The sequence below is a fragment of the Poecilia latipinna genome, unplaced genomic scaffold, assembly GCF_001443285.1.
Source record: "Poecilia latipinna isolate Pla-1442-1.1 unplaced genomic scaffold, P_latipinna-1.0 Scaffold762, whole genome shotgun sequence".
Lineage (NCBI taxonomy): Eukaryota > Metazoa > Chordata > Actinopteri > Cyprinodontiformes > Poeciliidae > Poecilia > Poecilia latipinna.
The window spans coordinates 229,171-252,609 of NW_015113378.1; the positions used below are offsets into that span (position 1 = coordinate 229,171).

At 40.1% G+C, this 23,439-nt stretch overlaps 1 protein-coding gene across 6 annotated transcripts in view; it reads left to right on the forward strand.

Annotated features, from left to right (window-relative positions):
• Positions 1–23,439, forward strand: part of atp2b3b (ATPase plasma membrane Ca2+ transporting 3b) — a 59,297-nt gene that overhangs the window by 29,145 nt on the left and 6,713 nt on the right. For 3 of the 6 annotated variants that reach the window (XM_015046051.1, XM_015046053.1, XM_015046052.1), the window contains 16 exons: positions 1,233–1,304; positions 1,416–1,558; positions 1,936–2,068; positions 3,435–3,544; positions 4,188–4,322; positions 5,109–5,215; positions 5,401–5,476; positions 6,945–7,103; positions 7,222–7,401; positions 9,267–9,354; positions 9,439–9,545; positions 11,193–11,384; positions 12,425–12,638; positions 13,467–13,678; positions 14,581–14,688; positions 16,855–17,037. In XM_015046051.1, coding sequence (XP_014901537.1) covers positions 1,233–1,304; positions 1,416–1,558; positions 1,936–2,068; positions 3,435–3,544; positions 4,188–4,322; positions 5,109–5,215; positions 5,401–5,476; positions 6,945–7,103; positions 7,222–7,401; positions 9,267–9,354; positions 9,439–9,545; positions 11,193–11,384; positions 12,425–12,638; positions 13,467–13,678; positions 14,581–14,688; positions 16,855–17,037 — 2,219 coding nt within the window. Of the gene's footprint in view, positions 1–1,232; positions 1,305–1,415; positions 1,559–1,935; positions 2,069–3,434; positions 3,545–4,187; positions 4,323–5,108; positions 5,216–5,400; positions 5,477–6,944; positions 7,104–7,221; positions 7,402–9,266; positions 9,355–9,438; positions 9,546–11,192; positions 11,385–12,424; positions 12,639–13,466; positions 13,679–14,580; positions 14,689–16,854; positions 17,038–19,321; positions 23,316–23,439 lie in introns of those variants that run through there. The other 3 variants (XM_015046055.1, XM_015046056.1, XM_015046054.1) reach the window with 2 other exon arrangements.

The following is a 23,439-nucleotide window of genomic DNA, read 5'->3' on the forward strand; positions in this document are numbered from 1 at the left end:
AACTATTATGCAGTGAAAAAAATCATAGTAATACTGATTGACTTCCAAATACTGAATTTTGCTGGAGAAACGCTTTCACTCATTTCACTTTTTTAACTCCTCCCCAATAACATAAAAATAAATTCACATTGTCTTTTTATAATTTCATCCGTATGATGTTCGTCTAGCACATTAGCCAACAAAGACTTCGATCATGTAAACTATACATATCTCCGTTGGGCTTCACTCTGGGCTAGGCCTCTTTGCTCCATCCATAAACAAACAAACCAATAACAACTGGGCAGCAAAAATCTCCTCAGAGTAACCCGATAGCTTTAAGGGTTGGAACTTCAGCATTACGTGGAAAGGAAAGGCGAAGCATAATCAAGTTTAAAATGAGGGGAAAGACATAAATGACCAATATGTCTACTGCCACACACACACACACACACACACACACACACACACACACACACACACACACACACACACTAAGGAAGCACACCATGCACGCCTTCAGAGAAAATGCTGCAGCTCTTTCTCTGTGAAATATTTAAAGTTTGACCTAAAAAAAGGCTCTAAATCTTTCATTCACCCACAAACAGAGCGTTGACAAAAGAGCTGTTGAAAATGGCATCATTCAGCTCTAAGTCTTAAAAAATATGGGCTCATGGTCAAACAGCTGCAACCTGGTTCCACAGGAGAGGAGCTTGGTAGATAAAATATCTGCCTCCTGTTCTAGTTTAGAAACTCAGTAAACCTGCAATCTGATAGCAAAGGGCTACATTAGAAACATACAGAACGATTAGATCTGTGGCACATGTAATAACTTCATTATTAAGGGCTTTATATTGTATGTTGGTAGGCAAATGCTGGATTCAACAGGGAGCCAAAGACGACAAACAAAAATTGGACAAAAATTATAATTTTTTTCTGTTTAATTCTCGTCAGAAGTCTGGCTGCAGTATTTTGGATAAGCTGAAGGCTATGGTTATGGTATTACTGTTGCCTTAATTAAGTCAGGTAAAAATTAGGGATTTCAAAAGTTATTGTAATTTTTTTCTCAAGAAAAATAACTCTGTGTGTATGAGACAGATCCAAGTAGGAAAAATGACTTCATAACTGAGGCTGGGCCTCACTGTTTGGTATTATTAGATTTACAATCTGCTTTTTCTCCATTTGATGTGTACAGCTCTAAGCAAAATGCTTCGTAACTTGCTGTTTTTAATTTCACTTCTCTTTTCTCCCTGCAGGTTTGGTGATGTCAGCCATCACTGTCATCATTCTGGTGCTGTACTTTGTCATAAACACATTTGTCGTTAAAGGTTTGTGTGCATGAACCATTTTGGCAGAACAATGACGAACACTGGCTACTTTAAGGAGCAAACTTGAAATGAAATTGTTTGGCTAAACATGATCTCCGGTTTGTGTTGCAGGTCATACATGGCTACCAGAATGCACTCCGATATACATCCAATATTTTGTCAAGTTTTTCATAATTGGCGTCACTGTGCTGGTGGTGGCTGTCCCAGAAGGCTTACCTCTTGCTGTCACTATTTCTCTGGCCTATTCTGTGAAGGTATAGCCAACACACCTGGTTCATGTAGTTAGCCTGTACTCCAGCTTTACACTAGTAGGTGCAGACACTATCTGAAGTTGTCAGTGTGATGTTTAAAAATCCTTTCTGGTTTTGTATTGAAAATCTCTCTGTGCCTGTTAGTGTTCCAGTTAAATACATTCAGGACAGTTTGTCAAACATGTTTTAAAGTCCTTGAATTAGTCCTTCTAGAAGTTTGTTTATGTTTAAAGTAATAAAAAAAACAACTTTGCCCTTTTCTTCATCTTCGTCCTGTCCAACATCACATCTCTCCATGCACTGATGAACAAACTATCCATCATAATTTACTGCCTCCTCCTCATCCATCCCACTGTTTTCCCTTGATATCTCATAACCAGAAAATGATGAAGGACAACAACCTTGTACGGCATCTGGATGCATGTGAGACCATGGGGAATGCCACGGCCATCTGCTCCGACAAGACCGGCACGCTCACCACCAACCGGATGACTGTAGTGCAGACTTACATAGGTGAGGCAGAAGAAAGTGCATGTTAAAGATTAAAGCTGCATATGCAGGGTTAGACAGAAGAGGACTCCTGTTGCATTTAAGCTTATTGTTTTTTTCCCCAAAGGGTAGATATTCTTTCTACAAATCTGTGTCCTTTGAGCTACCTTGTTTTTATTTTATTGTTTTTGCTACACAAATTGCTGTCCATACCTACTGGCAACTCTGGTAAAGATTCTTGACCAGTGCTGAAATAACTGGGTTCTCTATCAATCAATTATGTTTATAGACAACAAGGCAGAACCAGAAGACCTGAGGGCTCTGGAAGGTTGATACAACAGCAGCAGATCTTTAATGCATTGTGGTGCTAAGCTGTTCAGTGATGTATAGACTAACAGTATTTTAAAGATTATTTTCTGAGTTTCATGGAGCCGGTGGAAGGACTTTAGAACTTCCACTGGTTTTAATGTGAGCAGCGGTGTTGTCTGATTGATTTTTTAGGCAGACCTGTGAAGACACTGTTGAGGTAATCAATACGTCTAAAGAGAAATGCATGGATGAGTTTGTGTAGATTTTGCTGGGACATTAATCTTTTAATTCTTGAAATGTTCTTCTGGTGATAGAAGGCCGTCTTTGTAACCGTCTTTATGTGGCTTTGAAGGTTAAGGTCTGAGTTTATTAATACAGATTTCCTGATGACAGAGTTTCAGAGAGAGTAGGAGTTTTTAAAGGGAGAGAAGCCCAATTTCAAGGCATTAAGTTATGAAGTTAAATTTCTTTTTAACTGGTTTCTTTAGACACTTTAAAGAAACCAGTTTTGTTAGGGCTTTGTGACAGAATGATGCATCGTTAAACTGGAAATAACCAAAAGAAGATGGGCACACTGTGGCTGTAAGAAGGAAATGGTCAGCAAAAATATGCAAGTATGATGGGATGTTCAACCTCTGAACTATCATGTGGACACTTGTGTCCCCTACTATGTACCTTGGTGGTTTTGAGTAGCTATGACTGGTTTCCATCTGACCGTTCTCTTCACACAACTGCTGCTTATTGGATAGTTTATCTCTTTCTCTGACCATTCTTTCCAAATGATGGTGGTGTTTGATGCTCTCTGTAGACCAACAGTTTTGTGAAACAGACATTTATGTCTGGTACCAAAAACCATGCTAAATTCAAAGTCACCAAATTGGTATTTTTTCCTCCATTGTTTTTGACTCCAGTAAGTTTTCTTTATCACGTTGATATGACTCAATGTACGGAGTTCCTGCCTTGTCACTAACTGACTCTATTTATGTTAACAAGCTATTTAAATCGTGTCATACAGAGTGGCCCTGGAGTGTTTATGTGGAGGTTATCATTCAAGGTGATGAAAGGGTGTCTATTGTTTCAGGTGATGTGCACCATCGTGTGATCCCAGACCCTGGGCTGATCAATCCTCGGACACTGGATCTGCTAGTCAATGCAATCGCCATCAACAGCGCCTACACCTCCAAGATCTTAGTGAGTAACCCTCAGACAAATGCAAATATTTATTCTTTAAAGCAGCATTTGTTTTTAATAATAAGATCCTGGAAATAATGTTGTCTTCTTTAAAGGGGACTTATTATCTAAAATTCACATTTTGCATGTCTCTATATTTCCACTTGGGTTTCTACTGCTCCTGAAAACAGCCCAAGTACTTAAAAAACCCCATCCAGTCAGTTATTAGCAATAAGTTATGAGCCATTTCAAAAACCTACGGAAATCAGCAGGCACTGTCTCTCACCTCGCAACCCCAGTGCACGTCGCCTGTCACCTAGCAACCCAAGCAGAGCTCCAACACATTTGGTCAGCTGGTTTTAGCACTGTATGCGCTGTACAGTGACTGATGGTTAAAGACAAATGTTGTATTGTTGATCTACCCATAACCACTTGCTTCATTATGGTTGGTTGTGCAGGAGGCTCCACTTTTGCTTCTCAAAGTTTGTGTAATTGTTTCATTTTGCAGCCATTTTCGCATGCTTGTGACCCATCCTAACCTGTTCAATGAAGCGTAACTGCTCACCTTTAAATCTTTATCTGTTTCACTCATCCTTCCTTCCTCTTCTGTCTCTTCCTCTCTACCTCTATCATGCTAATTTGCATCACCTCTATTCTTTAACAGCCTCCGGACGTGGAGGGGGGTCTAGCCAAGCAGGTGGGCAACAAAACAGAGTGCGGCCTGCTGGGATTTGTCTTAGACCTTCAGCGGGACTACACCCCTGTAAGAGAGCAGATCCCCGAGGAGAAACTCTACAAGGTAGAAAATCACAAACCGAATTCAGTTTCTAACATTTCCCCTTAGATCACAAGTACGTAAGACACCCAGTAGATGAAAAAAACATTTGGTTTTCTTCTAGATTTTTCTTTTTGCCTAGATGTTTTTGCTCCCTCCTTTTTCATTTGCAGGACTTTTAAACACTATTCAGTTTTAGACTGCACTATAAATTATGCTCCCCTTCATCAGAACGTCTTCAGTTTCCTCACATCATGCAGAAATATGTCTTGTTTTTGACTCAAACAACTAAAATGAAAATGCAAGAAAAACTATTTAACTAAAACCTGTTGCATGTGAAGAAAAAATAGTTTTTGTGTAGCTGTGATCAGGTTTAACCCCAAACTAGTTTCATTCTGGGATGTTTAAAGTAGTTTGTATTATGGCTCCTTGACATCTGTAAAATCTGTATTGAAGTATTTGGCAATATAATTGCTGAATGATTATATTGATTATCCCACATTCTTTTCTTTTATTTCCTTCATCACAATGTCCCCATCAGTGTTTGTTAGCTTTAGCATCCCAGCCACCAAAAAAAACCCCAACTATATAATGTGTGGGATCAACAGCAGGAAACCCTAATCGAACAGGCCTAAATATATTATTGATATGACAAATTTGCACGCCTGGTGCTTGAAATATATCTTATTATGCCCAAGTGGTCTTTTGCAAATGGTAGATATTGACACATAAAATAATAATTGTAATTTGATACTTTGCCCAGGTTTAGTTGGTATTAATCTTTGTCACTCATCTTTCTCTCTCTCTCAGGTTTACACATTCAACTCAGTGCGTAAATCTATGAGTACGGTGATCAAACTGCCTGATGGTACCTTCCGCCTTTACAGCAAAGGAGCCTCTGAGATCATGTTGAAAAAGTGAGTGGAGCTTTTAATTCATGAACTTCATTTTTATTACGGCTGTTTTAAAATTCGGTCTCACTGATTTGCTTTCTCATCAATCAAAGATGTCCGAAAGCAGCGAATAAAAACAGATTGTGTTGAAGCTTAGTGAAAAGTTTCAATATAGCACTTAAGATGTCATTCTTTGTTTTCTCTCTCAGGTGTTCCTACATCCTGGATGCCAACGGAGAACCTCGAAGTTTTCGTCCACGCGACAGAGATGAGATGGTCAAACAGGTGAGGCTGATTCATGCGTGCATATTGAATTAATTTACTCTATAATCAGAGATGATAGTCCTGCAGATAGAGATGTTGATGAACAGTAAAAGTAAATCTCATGCTGGTAAACCCTAGCTGAGCTTTGATTAAAAGTTGTTCAGTGGGGAAGCAGGTGAGAGGCTCTGCAGATCATATTAATAATTTCAAAGAAATGCTGTGATTCAGAATTCCACATTGCTGCTGTATTTTAACTAATTTCATTCCTCTTTTTAAATCGAGTTCTTGGAAAGATGAACAGCTTGGTCTTTTCAGCTTAAACTTAGCAACATAGCAAATAAATGGTAGCACATTATGTTGGCACATTTATTATGGCTTGGGGAACTTAATGGGAAATAATAACTTAACAGTAAAGATAGAAGAATTTGGCTGAGACGAACTAGTCTGTTAAATTTGCCTATTAGAAGGTAAAAAATAAAATCTATTCAAACTATCTGGTCTTATTGGGAAAAAAACCATAACCTGCTCTTAAACCTTCTCTTTAAATAAAAGAACCTGTGTAAATAGCATATGTTTAAACTGTGTTAAATGTGCATAATGCTGCTGTTACAGATTTGGATTTGTTCTGCTAGTGTGTATGTTGCTTAGTTTGAAGGTTTTTTTTCACCATGTGAACGGATTCTTCCTCCTCTCCAGTGTAATTACTGTTTTATGAGGCGTATATTGTGATTTTGATCCCAAACTTTGATGCTTTATGCTTGAAACATGAGTAAAGGTAGTTTTTATAAGACCAGCCAATCATTCTAACACAAAGACTGCTGATGAAGTTATAATATAAGCTCCCATTTTTCATGCACATTTACTGTGTAATTAGGATCTGTTAAGTGAGCTGCCATTGGAACAACATGAAGATAATGTTGCACTGCTGCTGACTGCCTGATTTCCATGATCAAAATTATTTTCTACATTAACAGTTTAAGCTTTCAATTTTAAGTTACTCAAACCTCCACAAGCATGACGTTTAAACAAAAATGTGACATCAGCTTTGGCAGACTTACATTTTTACAAGCTTGTGTGGCATGTGAAAATAGCCCTATCAGCTTTACTGTAACACAAACGTTAGCAAACAAACGCATGTATTTGTGAATTTTCTGAGAGTTTGCAGCCTAAGCGTGGCGTAATTGACTGACAGGCGGACAGATCTAAATTTGGCTCATGATGAACACAGCTTGTGCCGTGAGAAAAATAACTGCTCCTTCCACGACTCGATTCCAGCTCAGTAGTTGAGTTTGCGTTGTGGCAGCTTCATGTCACCTCGTTTCTGTGTCACGCTGCGCCGTCTGCGGCAGGCCGGGGGTCTTTCCCTTCAGCTGCGTCACATCGGATCCATCATGACTACACCTCAGACCTCATTTCTGCTTTACATATATCGGAATCCAAATGACTGGTGAAGTCAGCACTGTGATGGGTTTTATTAATTGACTTCTAGGTAATTGAACCAATGGCCTGTGAGGGCTTGAGGACCATCTGCATCGCCTACCGTGATCTGCTGCCAAATCCGGAGCCGGAATGGGACAACGAGGCGGAAATTGTGACAGAGCTGACCTGCATCACTGTGGTTGGAATAGAGGACCCTGTGCGGCCCGAGGTATGTGGCTTTGAAGGGGTGCTGAAGCTTTGCAGTACATGAACTCTTTTACGCCGTCTGTCTGAAGCATGATTGGCATTTTGTTTCTGTGTAAATAAATTCCTTTGACCTTTTCGAGGTGCCGGAAGCCATCCGGAAGTGTCAGCGCGCGGGCATCACAGTGCGGATGGTAACTGGTGACAACATTAATACAGCGAGGGCCATTGCTGCCAAGTGCGGCATCATACACCCCGGAGACGATTTCATCTGTCTGGAGGGAAAAGAGTTTAACCGGCGAATCAGGAACGAGAAGGGGGAGGCAAGTCTGGGTCTCTGTCCTTTTAACTCCGTCAAGTTAAAAGGAACTTCAGTGTTCCGACCACGATGCATTTCATTCTGTTTAATACAAACGTTTTAAACCCAATCCTAGTTTCTTCATGATTTGCTCACATCAGTCTGGTTCTTTCTGATGTTTCAAAGCTCATTTTTAGCTGTTGTAGATGGATTTTTTTTTTCCTTTTACTTTAAGTAATTACAGATAGATTGTATTTAAATTAATAGCAGCCCGCCAGGGAACTACAGATGAAAATTATCTCTTGTTGCTAAATCTGGCATGTTTACAAGGTCATTCTAATGGACTCATGTTGATTAATATAAAATGTCCCTTATGAAATAAATTCAAATTCAATTTCTGGTAGGTATAAATTGCCAATATATAGTTTTTATGACTTCTTATAATAATCAAAATTTGCAACGTAAAAAAATAGCAGCCAAAGAAAAACAATTTTTCGATTGACTATTGATTGAAATAATTTTGAAATCCTTTAAGAAAGTCTGACAAATATAAAACTTAATTTAAAAAAACTAGAAGTGTCTCTTGAGATTTAGTTCTCAGACACCATGTGGCCAGTGAGAATTTTTACATTTAGTTTTGGCCTCTTGTTGCTGAATTTAGCTGATTTTGACGCTCTAGTTTTAAAAAATATGACATAAGAAGATACCAGAACAACATTCAAAAGCTTTTTGTAGCCTCTGAGCAGCCTTTAGTCATTCATATTAGAAGCAGAGGTGACGTCACACTGTGTGGCAGAGGGGTTTTTGTAAAATAGGATTCAAAGATTACTTTAAAACATCCACAGATTGATTGGGAATTGATAACATAAAACATAAACCAAACCAGCATTCTTGTATCAGCTGAAAGTCTCACTGAATAAACTCCAAACATTTCACGTTGAGGAAAACATCTTTAAACAACTTCTGACAAATCAGTGCTTTGTCTTTAATACTTCAAACAAAATAACATGGAAGATTTCTTAACTTAACTTCACTTTTAACAAGATACACGAAAGAGTGTTCTTGATATCTCTTGTGAAGACCAGTCAGTCGCCAGTCATTGCCATTCAAGCTGAACATTGTTCAGTTCTGGTCACCAGCAGATTTCTTAGTGTAAAATGTTGTAGCTAGAGACCAACCAAACCATGTTTATAACATTTTCCATGTTATGAACCTGACGGTGTCGAGTCCACATTTTTTAAAAACTAACAAGGAAGACAAAGAAAATGGTTTTATCGTCATTAGCATCAGTATCGGTCGATGTTAGCCATTTTTTGTCCGCATATGGGTGCTCTGGAAAAGTGATTCTTTTTAAAATATTATTGTCTATAAAGGCACTTAAATTTACAGCTTTTCATTTCGTTTTCTATTGAAACATTTATAAAAGGTGGCAACACAAAGACAGACTGATTACTGTAAGAAACGGAAATGGAAATAGAGTGAGATATTCACCATATTAAGGTTTCTATTGCAGCTTTGTCCTGAAGTGGCTGAATCCAGAGGTCAGAGCACAGAATAAAAAAGTAAAAATCAACATTTATTCAGAATACTTTCATCCAGCCCATTTAGCTGTATAATTTGAATTTAGCAGAAAGCTTAATGAGATAGGTAGCTGATTAGTGCTGTGGCTTTGCTTTTCTAAGGAGTGTGAATTTAAATATACTCCCTAAAACATAGGTGTAAATCCTAATTATGCCAACAGTCTGCGGCTGATTGAATGGAAGCGCGGAGCACAGTGTCTCTCTGATCCTGGTTCCTCCATGGAGCCCAGGATTAACAGTGACATCTAGCGAAGCACTGCTGAGTTGGTTCTTCTGTGTTAATCTTCATCACACGCGCTTCCTTTTACAGATTGAACAGGAACGTATAGATAAAATCTGGCCCAAGCTGCGCGTGCTGGCTCGGTCCTCGCCGACAGACAAGCACACGCTGGTTAAAGGTGAGGCTCCGGGGTTTGATCACTGAAGCACGAGTGTGCTTAGACATCACAGGAACATTCTGAGCCTGTTTTGCCCTCCTCTAGGCATCATTGACAGCACCGTCGTGGAACAGAGGCAGGTTGTCGCGGTAACAGGAGACGGGACTAATGACGGACCAGCTTTGAAGAAGGCTGATGTGGGCTTTGCCATGGTAAGCTGATCCATAATTATTCACCTATAATGTTTATGAGCTGCTAAAGGCCCACTATGCCTCCATTTGTGTTGGTGTATTTACAGCTGAAGCTTTAAGTGGCTCTTTATGTGCTGGGCCAGGCTGATGAGGAATTGGCATTTTGTGGACAGTAAAAATGGCTCGTTTTCCTGCACAGTGCATAGAATTACCACAGCAGAATGGCAGTCCTTATATTTTCTTCTTTTAAGTTACTAAACTCAAATTATGTGGTTTATTTGTTTCAAACTGAGAAAATTACAAAATGTGAAGGAAGACACTACTTCTCCGTTTTACTCTTTAAAAGGAAACATGGTTGACTAAAGTATTGCAAAATAGTACTTTTTCACAAACACAATTAAAATCGTAATAACTCTAAGATAGCACAATCAAATCTGAATAAACAGTATAATCAGTACCAGACTGGCATTGTGTTAAAAGCTAAATAATTAAAAGTAAGTTTTCAGGTGAGCTTTGGGGCCACAACAGAGAAAAACTGATCACATCTCAGTTTCCTCTGTGATTTAAGAACCACCAGCAGAATCTGGCCAGGTAACCCGAGGGATGAGGCTTAGGGCTGCAACAGACTGGAAAAACATGCTGGTGCATGGCCATTAAGAGACTTAAGAAACAAATAAAATAAATTTATAACTGACCCTGAAATTTACAAGCAGCCAATGCAAAGAAGCTAACACCGGACTGATGGTCTCCTGTTGGTTTGTGCTGGTTAAAAATTATGCTGCTGCATTGGAAGTGACCTCGCTAATCTCTGTTAATAAAAAGAGCAGCAATAATTCAACCGGAAGGTTTTGGAAGGATGGTTTACGGATGAAAGAGGATGATTTTACCACAGCATTGATGTTGTTATCAAACCTACAGACATCCATCTTAACACCTAAGTTGGCAACAGCAATCTTCAAATGAGGGATCAAAACAGAGATCAGCTCAGGATGGAAGATTTTTAGACTGATAAAATAAAATGTTCATTAAAATAAAATAATAAAACATTAGGGCCTTCCATGATTTGGTGTCAGCAAAACAATCAAGATGAACCAAAATATTTGGTCAAATGTTGTCTTTGCAGTGTAAAAGACCTCTTTCTCCTTGATTGTCACTTCTGAAACATCCAGCTGCTGCTGCCCATCAGACTTGAGCTTTTTATGGATAAAAGTTTAAAGTGTAGAGTCTCTCCGTCCTCGACACAGATTGTAAACCAGCTGATTGCTGTCTGAGGAAGACCTCCACATTGACTGAAGTGAACCTTGAGTCATGTCACGTCCCTCTGTCAGCCAAAGGATTTCTGAAATGACTTGTTGGTTAAATTTGGAAGGTGGTTTAGAGGCATTGGTGCTGTCAGTGACTAACAGAGGCAACTGGATTCACAGTTGCGTTGTTCTCTGTTGCATGTTTTTATTTTACACAAGAGGCCGAAAAACACATAAGGTCGCGGGTCCTCCCGGCCCAGCCGGTTCTACAGTCAATGCTCTTACTCACGTCAAGTGGCAGCGCTCAGAGGCAGAACAACACGATATCGAGACAGTGGCATTCCAAAGTAATTTGGATGCTTGAACGCTTTCATGAATCATGTCATGAGTCGCGTTCCTCTCACTCCGTCTCAATCTCTTCCAGGGTATCGCCGGGACAGACGTGGCTAAAGAGGCGTCCGACATCATCTTGACTGATGACAACTTCAGCAGCATTGTCAAGGCCGTGATGTGGGGACGAAATGTCTACGATAGCATCTCCAAGTTCCTGCAGTTCCAGCTCACGGTCAACATAGTGGCTGTCATCGTGGCCTTCACCGGGGCGTGCATCACTCAGGTGGACACATTTCTTAACACTTATACATGCTGACAAATTTCCACACACATGCAAAGACACACACACACTCACACACACACCTATACATAATGCGGACACATAAATGTCACTTCTGGAAGATTCACTCACCTTATATCTGGGTTGACAAGGCAAAGCAGGAAATGCTTTTATTGCATTTTTAAACTACCCTTTGTAAGCAGAGATGTCCTGGCAGAATCACATTCATTCATATGAAAGGAATGTCAAACTGCACATGGATGTATGTGTTAAAAATACAAGGAATTTTTTTTCGTATAACTATGATTGAAATAAAGTTATTTGACAGGTAAATCATAAATAAGCCAGTGAAAACACCTGAATATGTGACAGAAGCAATAAAACGGAGCAACCTGTATGTGGTAGTGTGACCAGCACAATACAGGATGAGATTTTATCAAGACATTTAGAGTAAACGTCTCAAACTTTACAAGTTGCGTGTTTAATGAACTGTCATCAGGTCCAGGTTTGTCTCGTCCATATTTTTACATTTCTACGCTCGTCTAATTCGGAGTTGGTTTTAATGCCAAAGGTTGAAAATTCTTCCTGTGTACTTTCACAAATATAAAAAAAATGTTTCACTGTAATCTGAAACTGTGTTTGAAGGAATTGCTGCTCAGTGCAGAATTATCTGGCTCAGGTTTGATCAGTCTAAGTAGATTTTGAGGGAATGATTTTTAAAAGTGTTTTCCAGGAAGGAGTTGGGGAGATCCTCAGTGCTCTGTCATCATTCCTTTTTCCATAAAGTTTCCAAAACAAAGTCAAAGGCCCTATATTTAAAAAAAAAAAATAATTAAAGTATGAATACTCCATTTAATGATTGATTCCTAAACTAGTTAATGATCATTTCAATAATCAATTAATCCAGATTCATTTGATGAATCATTTCAGCCCTACATTAAACATGTGTAGTTGGCCTGTAAACAATGAGTCTAGCAGCCACAGATCCCTGAGGGCCTGTCTCATCTCAGCATGGTTTATGAAACAGGAAAATGTCTCTGCAGGATTCTCCTCTGAAGGCGGTGCAGATGCTTTGGGTGAATTTGATCATGGACACGTTTGCCTCGCTCGCTTTGGCAACCGAGCCCCCGACTGAAGCCCTGTTGCTACGAAAACCCTACGGTCGAAACAACCCGCTCATCTCTCTCACCATGATGAAGAACATCCTCGGCCACGGAGTCTACCAACTGGTCATCATCTTCACTCTGCTGTTTATAGGTACAAATTCAACCAAATACATTTTTACCAAATTCCTAATCCATTCTAACTATTTATCTATCGAAGCACGTAGCAAATCTAAACCTTCTTGCAGTTCATAGAAAGTCATCCTGGAAGGACTGGAAGTGACAGTAACTGGCCAAATGGGAGAAACAATTTCTCCGCTCAAACTAAAGTTGGTCCATGGAAAAAGACATATTTACGAGTTCAAACATGGACGTTGTTTGTGCAACCAAAAATGTCAGATTACTTTTGTCAAAGAAAGCAACAGAACATAATTCTGCCCTAGTAGATACACACACACACACAGCCAGCCAGCCTAGCAGTTGTCTGACTCACCGGATGTCTGCTGTTGGTAATTGGCCTGGTCATGCTTGTTTGGGAATGCTCAAACGAACAGCTACAGGCAACATGGCTGTTTTTATTTGACTTCTCTTCAAGTGAGCATAAAGGTCTTTTTCTGGACGTGTAACTTCAAGGACAATAGATGTCCAAGGACAACAGGAAAATAAAAATGAAAATAAAGAGTTATGTCCTTTACCAGTGCAGCAAACTCTCAGAGGATTCAGAATTTCAAACTGGCCTCTAGAATAGTTTGAATTAAGCAGCTTTTAGAAAACATTGTATTCCAAGTTAGTATTTTTTACAACACAAGGTTAGCCTTTAGCTAAATGCATTCTTCTGCATTGTGTGTGAAAAATGTTTTTTTTTTTACAGTAGATGATCAAATAAATCATGTTTTTAAGAAACAGAAAATAACTATATTTGGCAAAATACAGACAGTGGCAGCATAAGGTTTCCTCTCATTACCTCTCTATCACCCACCAGGCGAGCGCATGTTTAACATCGACAGCGGTCGCAACGCACCGCTCCACTCCCCGCCCTCCGAGCACTACACAATCATCTTCAACACCTTCGTCCTCATGCAGCTTTTCAACGAGATCAACGCTCGCAAGATCCACGGAGAGAGAAATGTCTTTGACGGCATATTCGGCAACCCCATCTTCTGCTCCATTGTTTTGGGGACCTTTGCAGTGCAGGTCATATTAACCCTTTGACACACATTCAATGGTCAGAAAAAAAGATGTTGCAATGTTCTGTTTGTTGTATGGTGTTTTGCTTTTATGTGATATTCAGTTCAATTTTAATTAAGTTTATTTATATGACCCCAACTCACAACACTTGCTGTCTCAAGGCAATATACCACTTTCTTTTTTCACTTCCTGAGTCCTTTCTTGTGTCTTTCCTTCCTTCTGCGTCCTTCTTCTACTCCCCTTTCTTTTCTTCTTTTGAACTGTTCTTCCCTTCTTGTACATCTAAATTATTTCTTCCTTCCCATTCTTATATCACACCTCAATTAATTATTTTCTTGTGAGCCTTGTTCTTTTCTTCCTCATGTCTTTTTTTCTTTGCTGCCTTTCTATCACTCGTTCCTCATTACTTTGCATCCTTCCTCTTCCTGGTTTTGGCTACATTTTAAGAAATGTTTGTGGAAATATCTGCCAGATAGTCAGTGCTACTGTCACGCTTTAAAAGGAATCTCAAGGACTGAAAACACTGGATATTTGAGTTTGAATAAGTACAGAATTTTTAAATTACAAATGTTTTTTACAGTATAAAATAATATTGTAACAACAGTATAAATATTACTTTAGCTGGAGTTGGAATAATTGCTCCGTTGCTGCAATAAATAAAACAGAGGAAAATATTTCAACTTTTCTTCACTTTAAAGTATTACATGCAGCTCAGAGAACAACATTTTGTCTGTCTGTGTTCCTCGACACATAAATCTACCAGAAATCTACAGCGACTAAAACAAGCAAACCAGATGAAGCATTTTGTGTTTCATAATTATTACAGTAATGACCTCTGTGTGCAGCTCTGCTGTGTGTTTCCGTGTGTCAGAGTCATGACATTCTCCTTCCTTGTGCTTCTGCTGCAGATTGTGATCGTGCAGTGGGGAGGGAAGCCCTTCAGCTGCGCCCCTCTCAATGTGGAGCAGTGGCTCTGGTGTCTGTTTGTGGGTGTTGGAGAGCTGCTGTGGGGGCAGGTAGGAAGCTTCTCAGCCTGCTGCATCTTATCCGTCAGCAGCGGTCAGCCTGGGTTTCCCTCAGAGGAGACCAAGGGAAATATTCATAAACTAATCTTAGAGTCTTCTCGCAAGCAGCCAGACGGATTCAGTCCCAGCGTAATGGCAACTGTGTTGTCCGGTTGGTCAACTTGTCTTTTCCTAAGCTCTTTATAATTTCTCACACATCTTTAAAAAAAATCTAATATAAGAAGAAGATATATGTGCTGCAATAAGACTTACGCTAAGCTGTAATGTGAGTCCCTAGTGTTTAAAAAAATCAACTGAAACTTGTACCAAATTATTTTTCAAAAATATTTCGAATCAATCACACATACATTCAAATTGGTCCTAGTTATCAAACAGTTCATAAAGTTTAGTTTATTATTAGTTTCAAAATTTCAAACTTTATAAACTACTGAAATCCACCAGAGAATCTAGTGGAGAGGAATGACTCCCCTTTGACATGAAGAAACCTCCAGCAGAACCAGAACCTGGATTCTTTAAAAACTCAGCTCTGACTTTGTCTACATCAAATTGTTTTCTCAGTATGTCAAGTGTTGCTGGAGTCTTTTCCTCACCAGTTATAGTGACGTAGCATTCTGTGTCAATAGTCATCACAGTAGATCCATCTTACCTGCTTATTGTATCGACACTCTGAGCTAAGTGTCAATATCGTTATATCGACACTTAGCTAGCTGGATGGTCTTGCAGCTTACTGCCTCAGGTTGGTTCAGCTGTTTCTTCTGCCTTCATGTTGAATCTTCTAATAAAATCCCTTATACTTGTTCTGAAATATTCCTTGTAGTTTGCATAGCCTGCATGTGGTGTGGCTTTTGTCTGAGTCATTTTCTCCTTCGTGCAGAGGAAACAGGATCCTGCGTTTATGAACTGTCAGGCTACTGAGTTCCGCCATCTGCATTACTCAAAATTAGGTCATAAATTAACATTAAGATAATTGAGTTTTGACATTTGTTAATTGGGTCAGAATCTGCCATTTCCGCATCTCAGATCATCAAAATAGATTTCATACTTCCCGCCCCTGGCAACACAGCTCTGTGCACTGTTGAGTGTTTGGATGGATCTGGATCTGATCAAGTATCGGCAGAACAGCAAATACAAACAGAGGTTACTTGCCTTATGTGGCTGTGGGAATTTCCCAGTAAAAAGATATGGAAACACTGTTTCCTAGGAGTATACAGTAAAAGATCTTCTCAGGTGTTGCAGGAACAGATACAATGAAATAAATGATTTTCCCAAAAGAGTCTGGACTGGGACCAGGTGGATGGCACGTCATGCCACAAGCAGGAATGTGTTTTCTGACTGTCATAGTAACCACATTTCAGCAAAGAGGAAATGTTTTTCACCCAAGGCCCCAGAGATGCCTCTAAAGCCCTTCAACCACAAAAAGGGCACTTAAACATAAGCATCAACATTCAAAAATCATTGGAGAAATACATTCAGATTCAGGCATGAATATTACAGTCATTATTCATAAACTGTATTTTGTAGGTATTTAAAACAGTGACACAAATGACCTTTTCTGTTGGTCTCTCAAATTTGGAGATGCAAAGCACTTTAGTCAGTGTCAGCTATTAGAAAAAACACTTTTCCCACACATTGATATTTTCGATCTTCTCTTTCATAAACTTCACCATTTGAACCCAAGTACAGAAGATCTCTAGTATCTGTGATTAGATTCCACAACTGCCCTTGATTCACTAAAACCTGCTGACACTTGAGACCGCCACAAAAAATACTTCTATTTCATTGGTTTAAACACCAAATATACCTTGATATGCATTCATACATGCAACGAAAACTGTTTAGCCCAGAAGCTAACATTCACGGTCTTCCTTATTTACACTCCAAGCTGCTCTGCAAGCGCTAGATAGTTTTACTTCCCAATCTGTATTTGTTTTTGATTATTTTTGACAGGAATAGAGCCAAGAATTGGCAAATTTTTCGCATTTAATTTCGAGTGTGCTCCACACAAAAATCTGCAAATAGTTGAATACAGAAATACTGAACCTTGAATATTTATTCTGAAATTGGCAGGACCATAATCCAGCTTTATCTAAAACTGCTTTGCTTCTCCTTGATAATCACTGAACTGATTGTGTTAATACCAACAAATGTGTTTCCCAGGTGATTGCCACTGTGCCAACAGAGCGGCTGCCATGTCTGAAAGAGGCTGGGCTTGGCCTGGAGCCTGGGGAGGAGGAAGGAGAGGAGCTAGCGGAGGATGAGGAGGAGATTGACTGTGCTGAGCGAGAGCTGCGTCGCGGACAGATCCTGTGGTTCAGAGGCCTCAACCGTATCCAGACTCAGGTACCACATGACCGGACCTCCAGTTCAAACCGTAACCATTACTTTGTCACAGGAGCACACACGGACACTCAGACATTTCAACCTGAACCTTCACTCGGTCATGACACGTGTGCAGTTTGTTTGAGGAGATTTACCGAAAAACGAAATCCGTGCCTATGCAATTTTATTGTGCATGATATTTGCACTGCTTCATCAAGTGGTTAATAAATGAATGCAAATCATTCAGCATTATTTGTGTAATGTAGCACAAGCCCAAATAAACTGCCAGTATCATGGTCTTCTCATGCTAACGGAGCAGACTTTTGTAAAGAGATAAAGAACTCCTTAGAACCTCTCTTTGTTTTTGAGCAATTTTAGAAAACTTTATGGCCTTTATCTGACTTGTTCTTACTCTTCAAAAGTCAGTCTATCTCATCCAGTCTCTGTTGTTCTTCTGTATTGTGCCAAACATAATAATTTCTTTTCTCTCCGACACAGCTGACATTTCTGTTCTACCTAACTCCTCTCGAAATGGCTTTCGATCTATCTTGGAAGTGGGACCATAGAAGCACATGGTCACTATGAGGGGGATAAATGCTGTGGCTGTTTATCTGTGTTCCTGTGTGTGTGTGTGTGTGTGTGTGTGTGTGTGTGTGTGTGTGTGTGTGTGTGTGTGTGTGGAAAGGATAATTCTTAGTCTCCAAGGTGCTTGAGTTTGTTATATAATGAACTCACTGTGAAGATGAATATTTACCTGCATGAACGCGAGCTCTTCTCAGAGCTTCTTAAGTGCCTCCCTTATATGTGCTCAGTCTTCGATGAGATTGTTTGGTCTGAACACAGAAGTATGCAAATATACCGCCTTGAACCAAGTCTTTGATATTTTCCACTTGAGCAGCCAGATTTTCTTGTAATCTTGTAAAGAGGTCTCAATAGTTCTTCAGACATGCTGGGTAGGTCTGCCCTTGGCCTGCAGCTTTTAAAAGAGCATAAATGCAACATAAATGTATCTTTGGCGCACTATTTCGAGATGTATTTTAAATATGAGAGAACATATTTCTTCACCCAAATCAGTGGGTGGAGATTTTTTTGCAGATAAAAAGTTTTGAGTCAGTGCGAAAAATAATTTTCTCTCAGAGGCCACATTGGCTTTGCCTGTCATCTGCGTGTAGTCGAATAAAAGCTCCTATAGCTCAGCTTTTTTCCCAGCCAAGAGTTTTTCACAATCCTTTACCTTTTCAGTTTTGGTTTGTTCTTTATTGCAACTATGAATAAAACTGTTTGATCAAGCTAAGGATATTTTTTCTTAGATATTTAACACCAAATAAGTTACCTCACTTCAATCTGACAGCCATATTTTTAAGAAGCAGGAAAAAAGTATATATATCAAGACCTGGCAGAAGAATCATTGTCTTTTGATTGTCTATGCTGTGCTTTCTGCTAACAGCTCTTTGGAGATCACCATGATTGAACTGAAATCCTGTTTTCTGTGGGATTTTTCAAAGATTCAACAAGAAAAAGTTGGATAAATTGACAGGCTGCTTGAAACAGAATGTTTAAAGTCCAACATTAAACAGATTATTTTATCCATAAAAAGTCTTATTAAAAGTAAGGCCTTAAAATGTCTTAAATTTAAGTAAGTTGACTTTTACTCTTGTATATTATTTTATTTTTATCTTGCGAGTCTTTTCTCAGGAAAATTCTGACACACGTAGACATCTTAATTGCGTTCTGTGAGTTGAGACGGTTGAGGCTATTGCTAACATCCTGCTAACATACCCTTGCTAGCTGGCTAGCTAGCGTTTTCAGACTATCATGGATAAGAGCAACTATATCACCAGAAGGTTGGATGAAGTTTGTATGTTTCTGTGGAGATTTATCTCTTCTATACCATTCATAGTGATCTTAAATGGTCTTAAAGTTGGTGAAACCAGCAGAAGCCCAGTCTAATGTGTAAAAACTTTAGGAGCCATTTTATTTTTATTTGGTTATGGTCAGAGACTGAGATGAAAATTAATGAATTAAAAAAAAAAGATTCCAAATATTTTTTTTTTTTAAATCTTCTGAAAACGTGGAGAACTATTGATGAAGACCGCTTTTGAAGATTTGAAGAAAGTGCAGCTGCTCGGCAGGAAAATGTAATCAAACAAGAGATGACCCAAGACTTTTGCACAGCAGTATTTTTTAGTGAGGGCAGGGAAAAAACCAAGGCCCCAGAAAACATTCCCCTAGTCACGAACACACTCGCAGGCCGGCCCCTCCTGCCCTCACCGAGTGATGCTGCTGTTTTGTCTCTGTCCTGCAGATGGAGGTAGTGAGCACATTCAAGCGAAGCGGTTCGTTTCAGGGAGCGGTGAGACGGCGCTCCTCCGTGCTCAGTCAGCTCCACGACGTAAACACTATCTCTACCCCCTCTCACGTAGCTCTCTCCACCGCAACAGCCAATACCAGCCCAGCCCCTGGGAGTGAGTTCGCCGAAAGCATGCACACACATCTCCCACACACACGTACTTGCACACACTCATCCACAGACACAAACACATGTAAACACACTGCTGCACGGCACGTGGACTGCGGTATTTTTACTCTCTCTGGTTGTGTCCCCTCCGGCTCGCCCGCTGCTCGTGTGTGTGCAATGTCTCCTCTTGTTTTTTGGTTTTTCCTTCTTACTCTCCCGTTGGAACAGCACCCAGTCCCGACCGGCTGTGTGGTTCTGGTCTGATCTGGACTGGTCCAATCCCAGTGTGGCTCTCAGGCCAGAGTTTGTTTTGTCGTTGAGTGTTGGTTCGTGCAGGAGGCGGCTGACCGCTCGCTCTCTGTCTCTCTCTCTGTATGAGGCGTCCCGTGACACAATCTTCAAACACAGATTGGGACTGATCATTGATAAAAAGAAGACGATTGATTTTCAGATGTCACCGGCGTCCTGAAGTTCAGGGAGTGAGCAGCAGCTCCTCCTGCACCACCTATTCTTCTGTTTGCATATGAGGTCAAGCGTAGTTCTTTTGGTTTTGTTTACTCCTAACATCTCTAACAAGTGGTGTCATTTCCTTACTCTTAAAACATAAATAAATAAGACAATATACTGTAATAATCATGTGATGACATTTTAATAATGGTACATTATATCTCACTGCATTCAATTCATATTCATCACCAAATGGCTTCCATAAGGCTTGTGTTAAGCTGTAAACCTTCGAGTATAAAAGCCCATGCCTCGCTGCTGTTTCTAAGAGTAAACGCAAGGAGCACTTCCCTCTTCCTCTCTCACTCTTGCTTCCTCTCTCCTTCCTCTGCTGCTGTCTTTTGTTTGGTTCTGCAATGTTGTCAACTGGTTAATTATGTAACAGTATTTCCAGCTCTGACGTCACACGTTTGGGTCCCCCGCGCCCCCCAAGCCCTGCCCCGACGTCTTCAGAAAGTCCCGACTTCTTCCTCTCTGTCCCAACCTTGTTTTTTGTTTTTTTGTTTTTCTTTTTCATGCTCCCTCTCTTTCTCACCATCACAGCTCTCTTCTTCTGTGTTCTCTATCCATGAAACGATACAGGTTCCCCGTTTGCGGAAAAGCACTCCTCGAAATGTCTTCTGACTGTTCTTCATACGTAGAGCTGTTCTGTTGTAGAGCTATTTAGATTGTAACAGATCTAAATGCAGGCTCTTATGTGTAGCATACTGATAAGATTTATTTAGTCCACTTTCCTTCCTTTTCCCATCCTGTTTTCCCCCGTTTTTTTGGATCTCACCTCATCCTTTTTGTCATCCTCCCTTGTTCTTAATAATATAGCTACCACACCTCATCTTTTTTTTTTCTCTTAATTTATTTATTTATTTTTTTGAATGTCAGTTCTGCGTGCGTCTGTTTGGAAGCCTGCAAAGATGTGCGTGCATATGCAGACATGTCGGCAAGCCGCAGCTTGACCCTTAGTGCAGTTACCTTAATAGTGCTTGTATGCCTGTGAATAAGTGTGTGCATGCATGTGTGCTGTCTCTTCATTTGGTTGTCTTCATCTGCCTTCTCAGTTGCTTATCTTTACCTTCCTTGCTCCTCTCCGTCACATCCCCTTCCCTCTCCACCTCATTCTACCCCACGCTGACCCTCCGCCACCCATACCCCTCCTCCCTTCATCACCTGCGGTGGTAGAAATAGAAAGGCCCGGGTCGATTGTTGTCATCCTGCACAGTCATGAGGACACACCTGGGCTTCATGTTTAGATTAAACATCCTTCACTTCAGCTCTTTGTAATATCATAAACAGTAAATGTGTTCAGATCTGCAAAAATTGGCTGCCAAATGACAGAAAATACAATAAACGCTGAAGTAGGGATGTTCAGTCAAAGTGTGGAGCTTAGCCTCAGGTCGGGCCTCATTGCCAGCTCATTGCTTGCTGTTTTAATTCTTTGAGTGTATTTTTAAAAGGCTTGGTTCTGATTGTTTTACTCAGTTCTGGACTGCGACGTAGTTTGCAGCCTCCGTCTTGTGGTTCAGTTCCAGACTCAAACAAACAAGGAGGGAAACGCAAAGGAGCAAGCACTAAGTTTGTGCGTGTACGTTTTACATGACGCAGGTTTACTTCTCTCTGAATCATGTTGCCAAGCAGCCTGCTGGGCGAGTAAAACACAGATTGTTTTTAGTGGTTTGAACTCTCAGAAAGGGAGGCTAGCTGGAGCTGTATGTATGTTTATCACTCTCGATTATCTTTAAAAGACATCTTCAGTTGAAATTGTGATCATTTGCTACGATCAACAAATCCCTTTTCAAAGAGCGGGGGCAGAGGGGAAAGGAGTTCCTGCTGGTGACGAGCGTCATGCTGCTCTTGTTTTATTCACTTATAGGTGCTGGATAGAAAACTCTTATCCGAATGGCGAATCTGCAGCCATGCGGCAGCTCTGAGAGCTTTCTGATTCATGCTTAATGCTCAAGTCAGCATGCAAACACGCTTACAGCGCCTGGAGGCTCACGTTTACAGCTAAAGCTGTTTGTCAAGTGCTGCTTTAATTAACACTGCCAATAAAAATTCCTGCTGAAAATCAGAGAAACGGCATTTGTCATGAAAGTATTTGATCCTGTTTTAAAGGGTTTTCACCAAATATTGGATCTTACAGTTATTTAGGTTATTTTAATCAGCCAATCACATGGCAACAGCTCAATGCATGTAAGCGTCTTAATGTAGTTAAGCATCAGAATATTTTGAATACAAGAAAAGTTTCTATGTGATAGTTTCATCCTTTGTGACCCAGATCTGTATGGAGAAGTAGGAAGCAGAGCATTGGTATCCTATGACAAAACCACATCGAGCCTATGGGTTAGTCAGAAAGAGACTGCTTTCACATGAACTGAACTGCTGTATCCTCATTTGTAAGTAGCTTTGGATAAAGGTGTCTCGCAAATGCATACACATGTGGATAACACCTGGGTCAAAATCCAAGCCAAAGAAATGGAAACCTGGACTGAACTTAGAGGAGAATAATTCAGGTTTACGATGGAGGATGTCAGAGACAACCAGCTACTATCTGTCTGATGAACATCAAGAAGGATGGAAGCCTCATCACCGACAGGTTTATAGAAAACCCGCGCACACAGATCAGTACCGACTTTTTGAATGTTGCCTCCCTCTGACAGAGTAGCTGTCAGTCATCAGAACTACATGCTGCATCGACCTGAACAGGACAAAAAGAACAAGACATAAACATAGACAGAGTTTATGGTTAATTGTAGATCTAAAAATTTACAATTTATTGAAATAAATTTTGTTGCAAGGCTCCAGTAATAATAAAATAAGTAATAATCGAAGCATCAATTTAAGTATATGCAATAAAAGATTAAGTTAGTAGAAGTTTAGTAGTCTTACAACATGAGGGATGAAGCTGTTGTGGAATCTGCTTGTTCTGCATTTGAAGCTGCTGAACCTTTACCCAGTAGGAAGAACACAAACAAATGAAGAAAGTACTTCCGGCCCTCTGTTTACCCAAACAGGTCTGATCTGGTAACCAGGGTCTCGGTACTGGTTCAGTCCAAAGATAAAACACCCAAATCTGTCAGCTCAGCAGTGTGGTGTATGGAGTCTAATGTTCAGGATTGTTCAGAACTCCACACTGGAGAAACTAAACAGCAGCTACACAAATGGATTGTCCAACACTGAAGAGTGAACTCATTGGCTCAGAAATCACCAGTGCAGGTACATCTCAGGGTCAAGGGTCACTGTGCTTAAGATGGCAATGCAAACATTTTGGACATGGAACACAGGCAGTTTGACGGACGTGTTGAGGATTTGAACATTGAACAAAAAAGAATAAATACTAAACCGAAGATGCGGCTTCTGGTTTCATTTAACCAGAGCAGCAGTTCATATATGATCAACCCACATGGCACCGCTTGGGACATGTTTGAATCGTCAAGTGACAACAACCCAAACAATGGACTAAATTT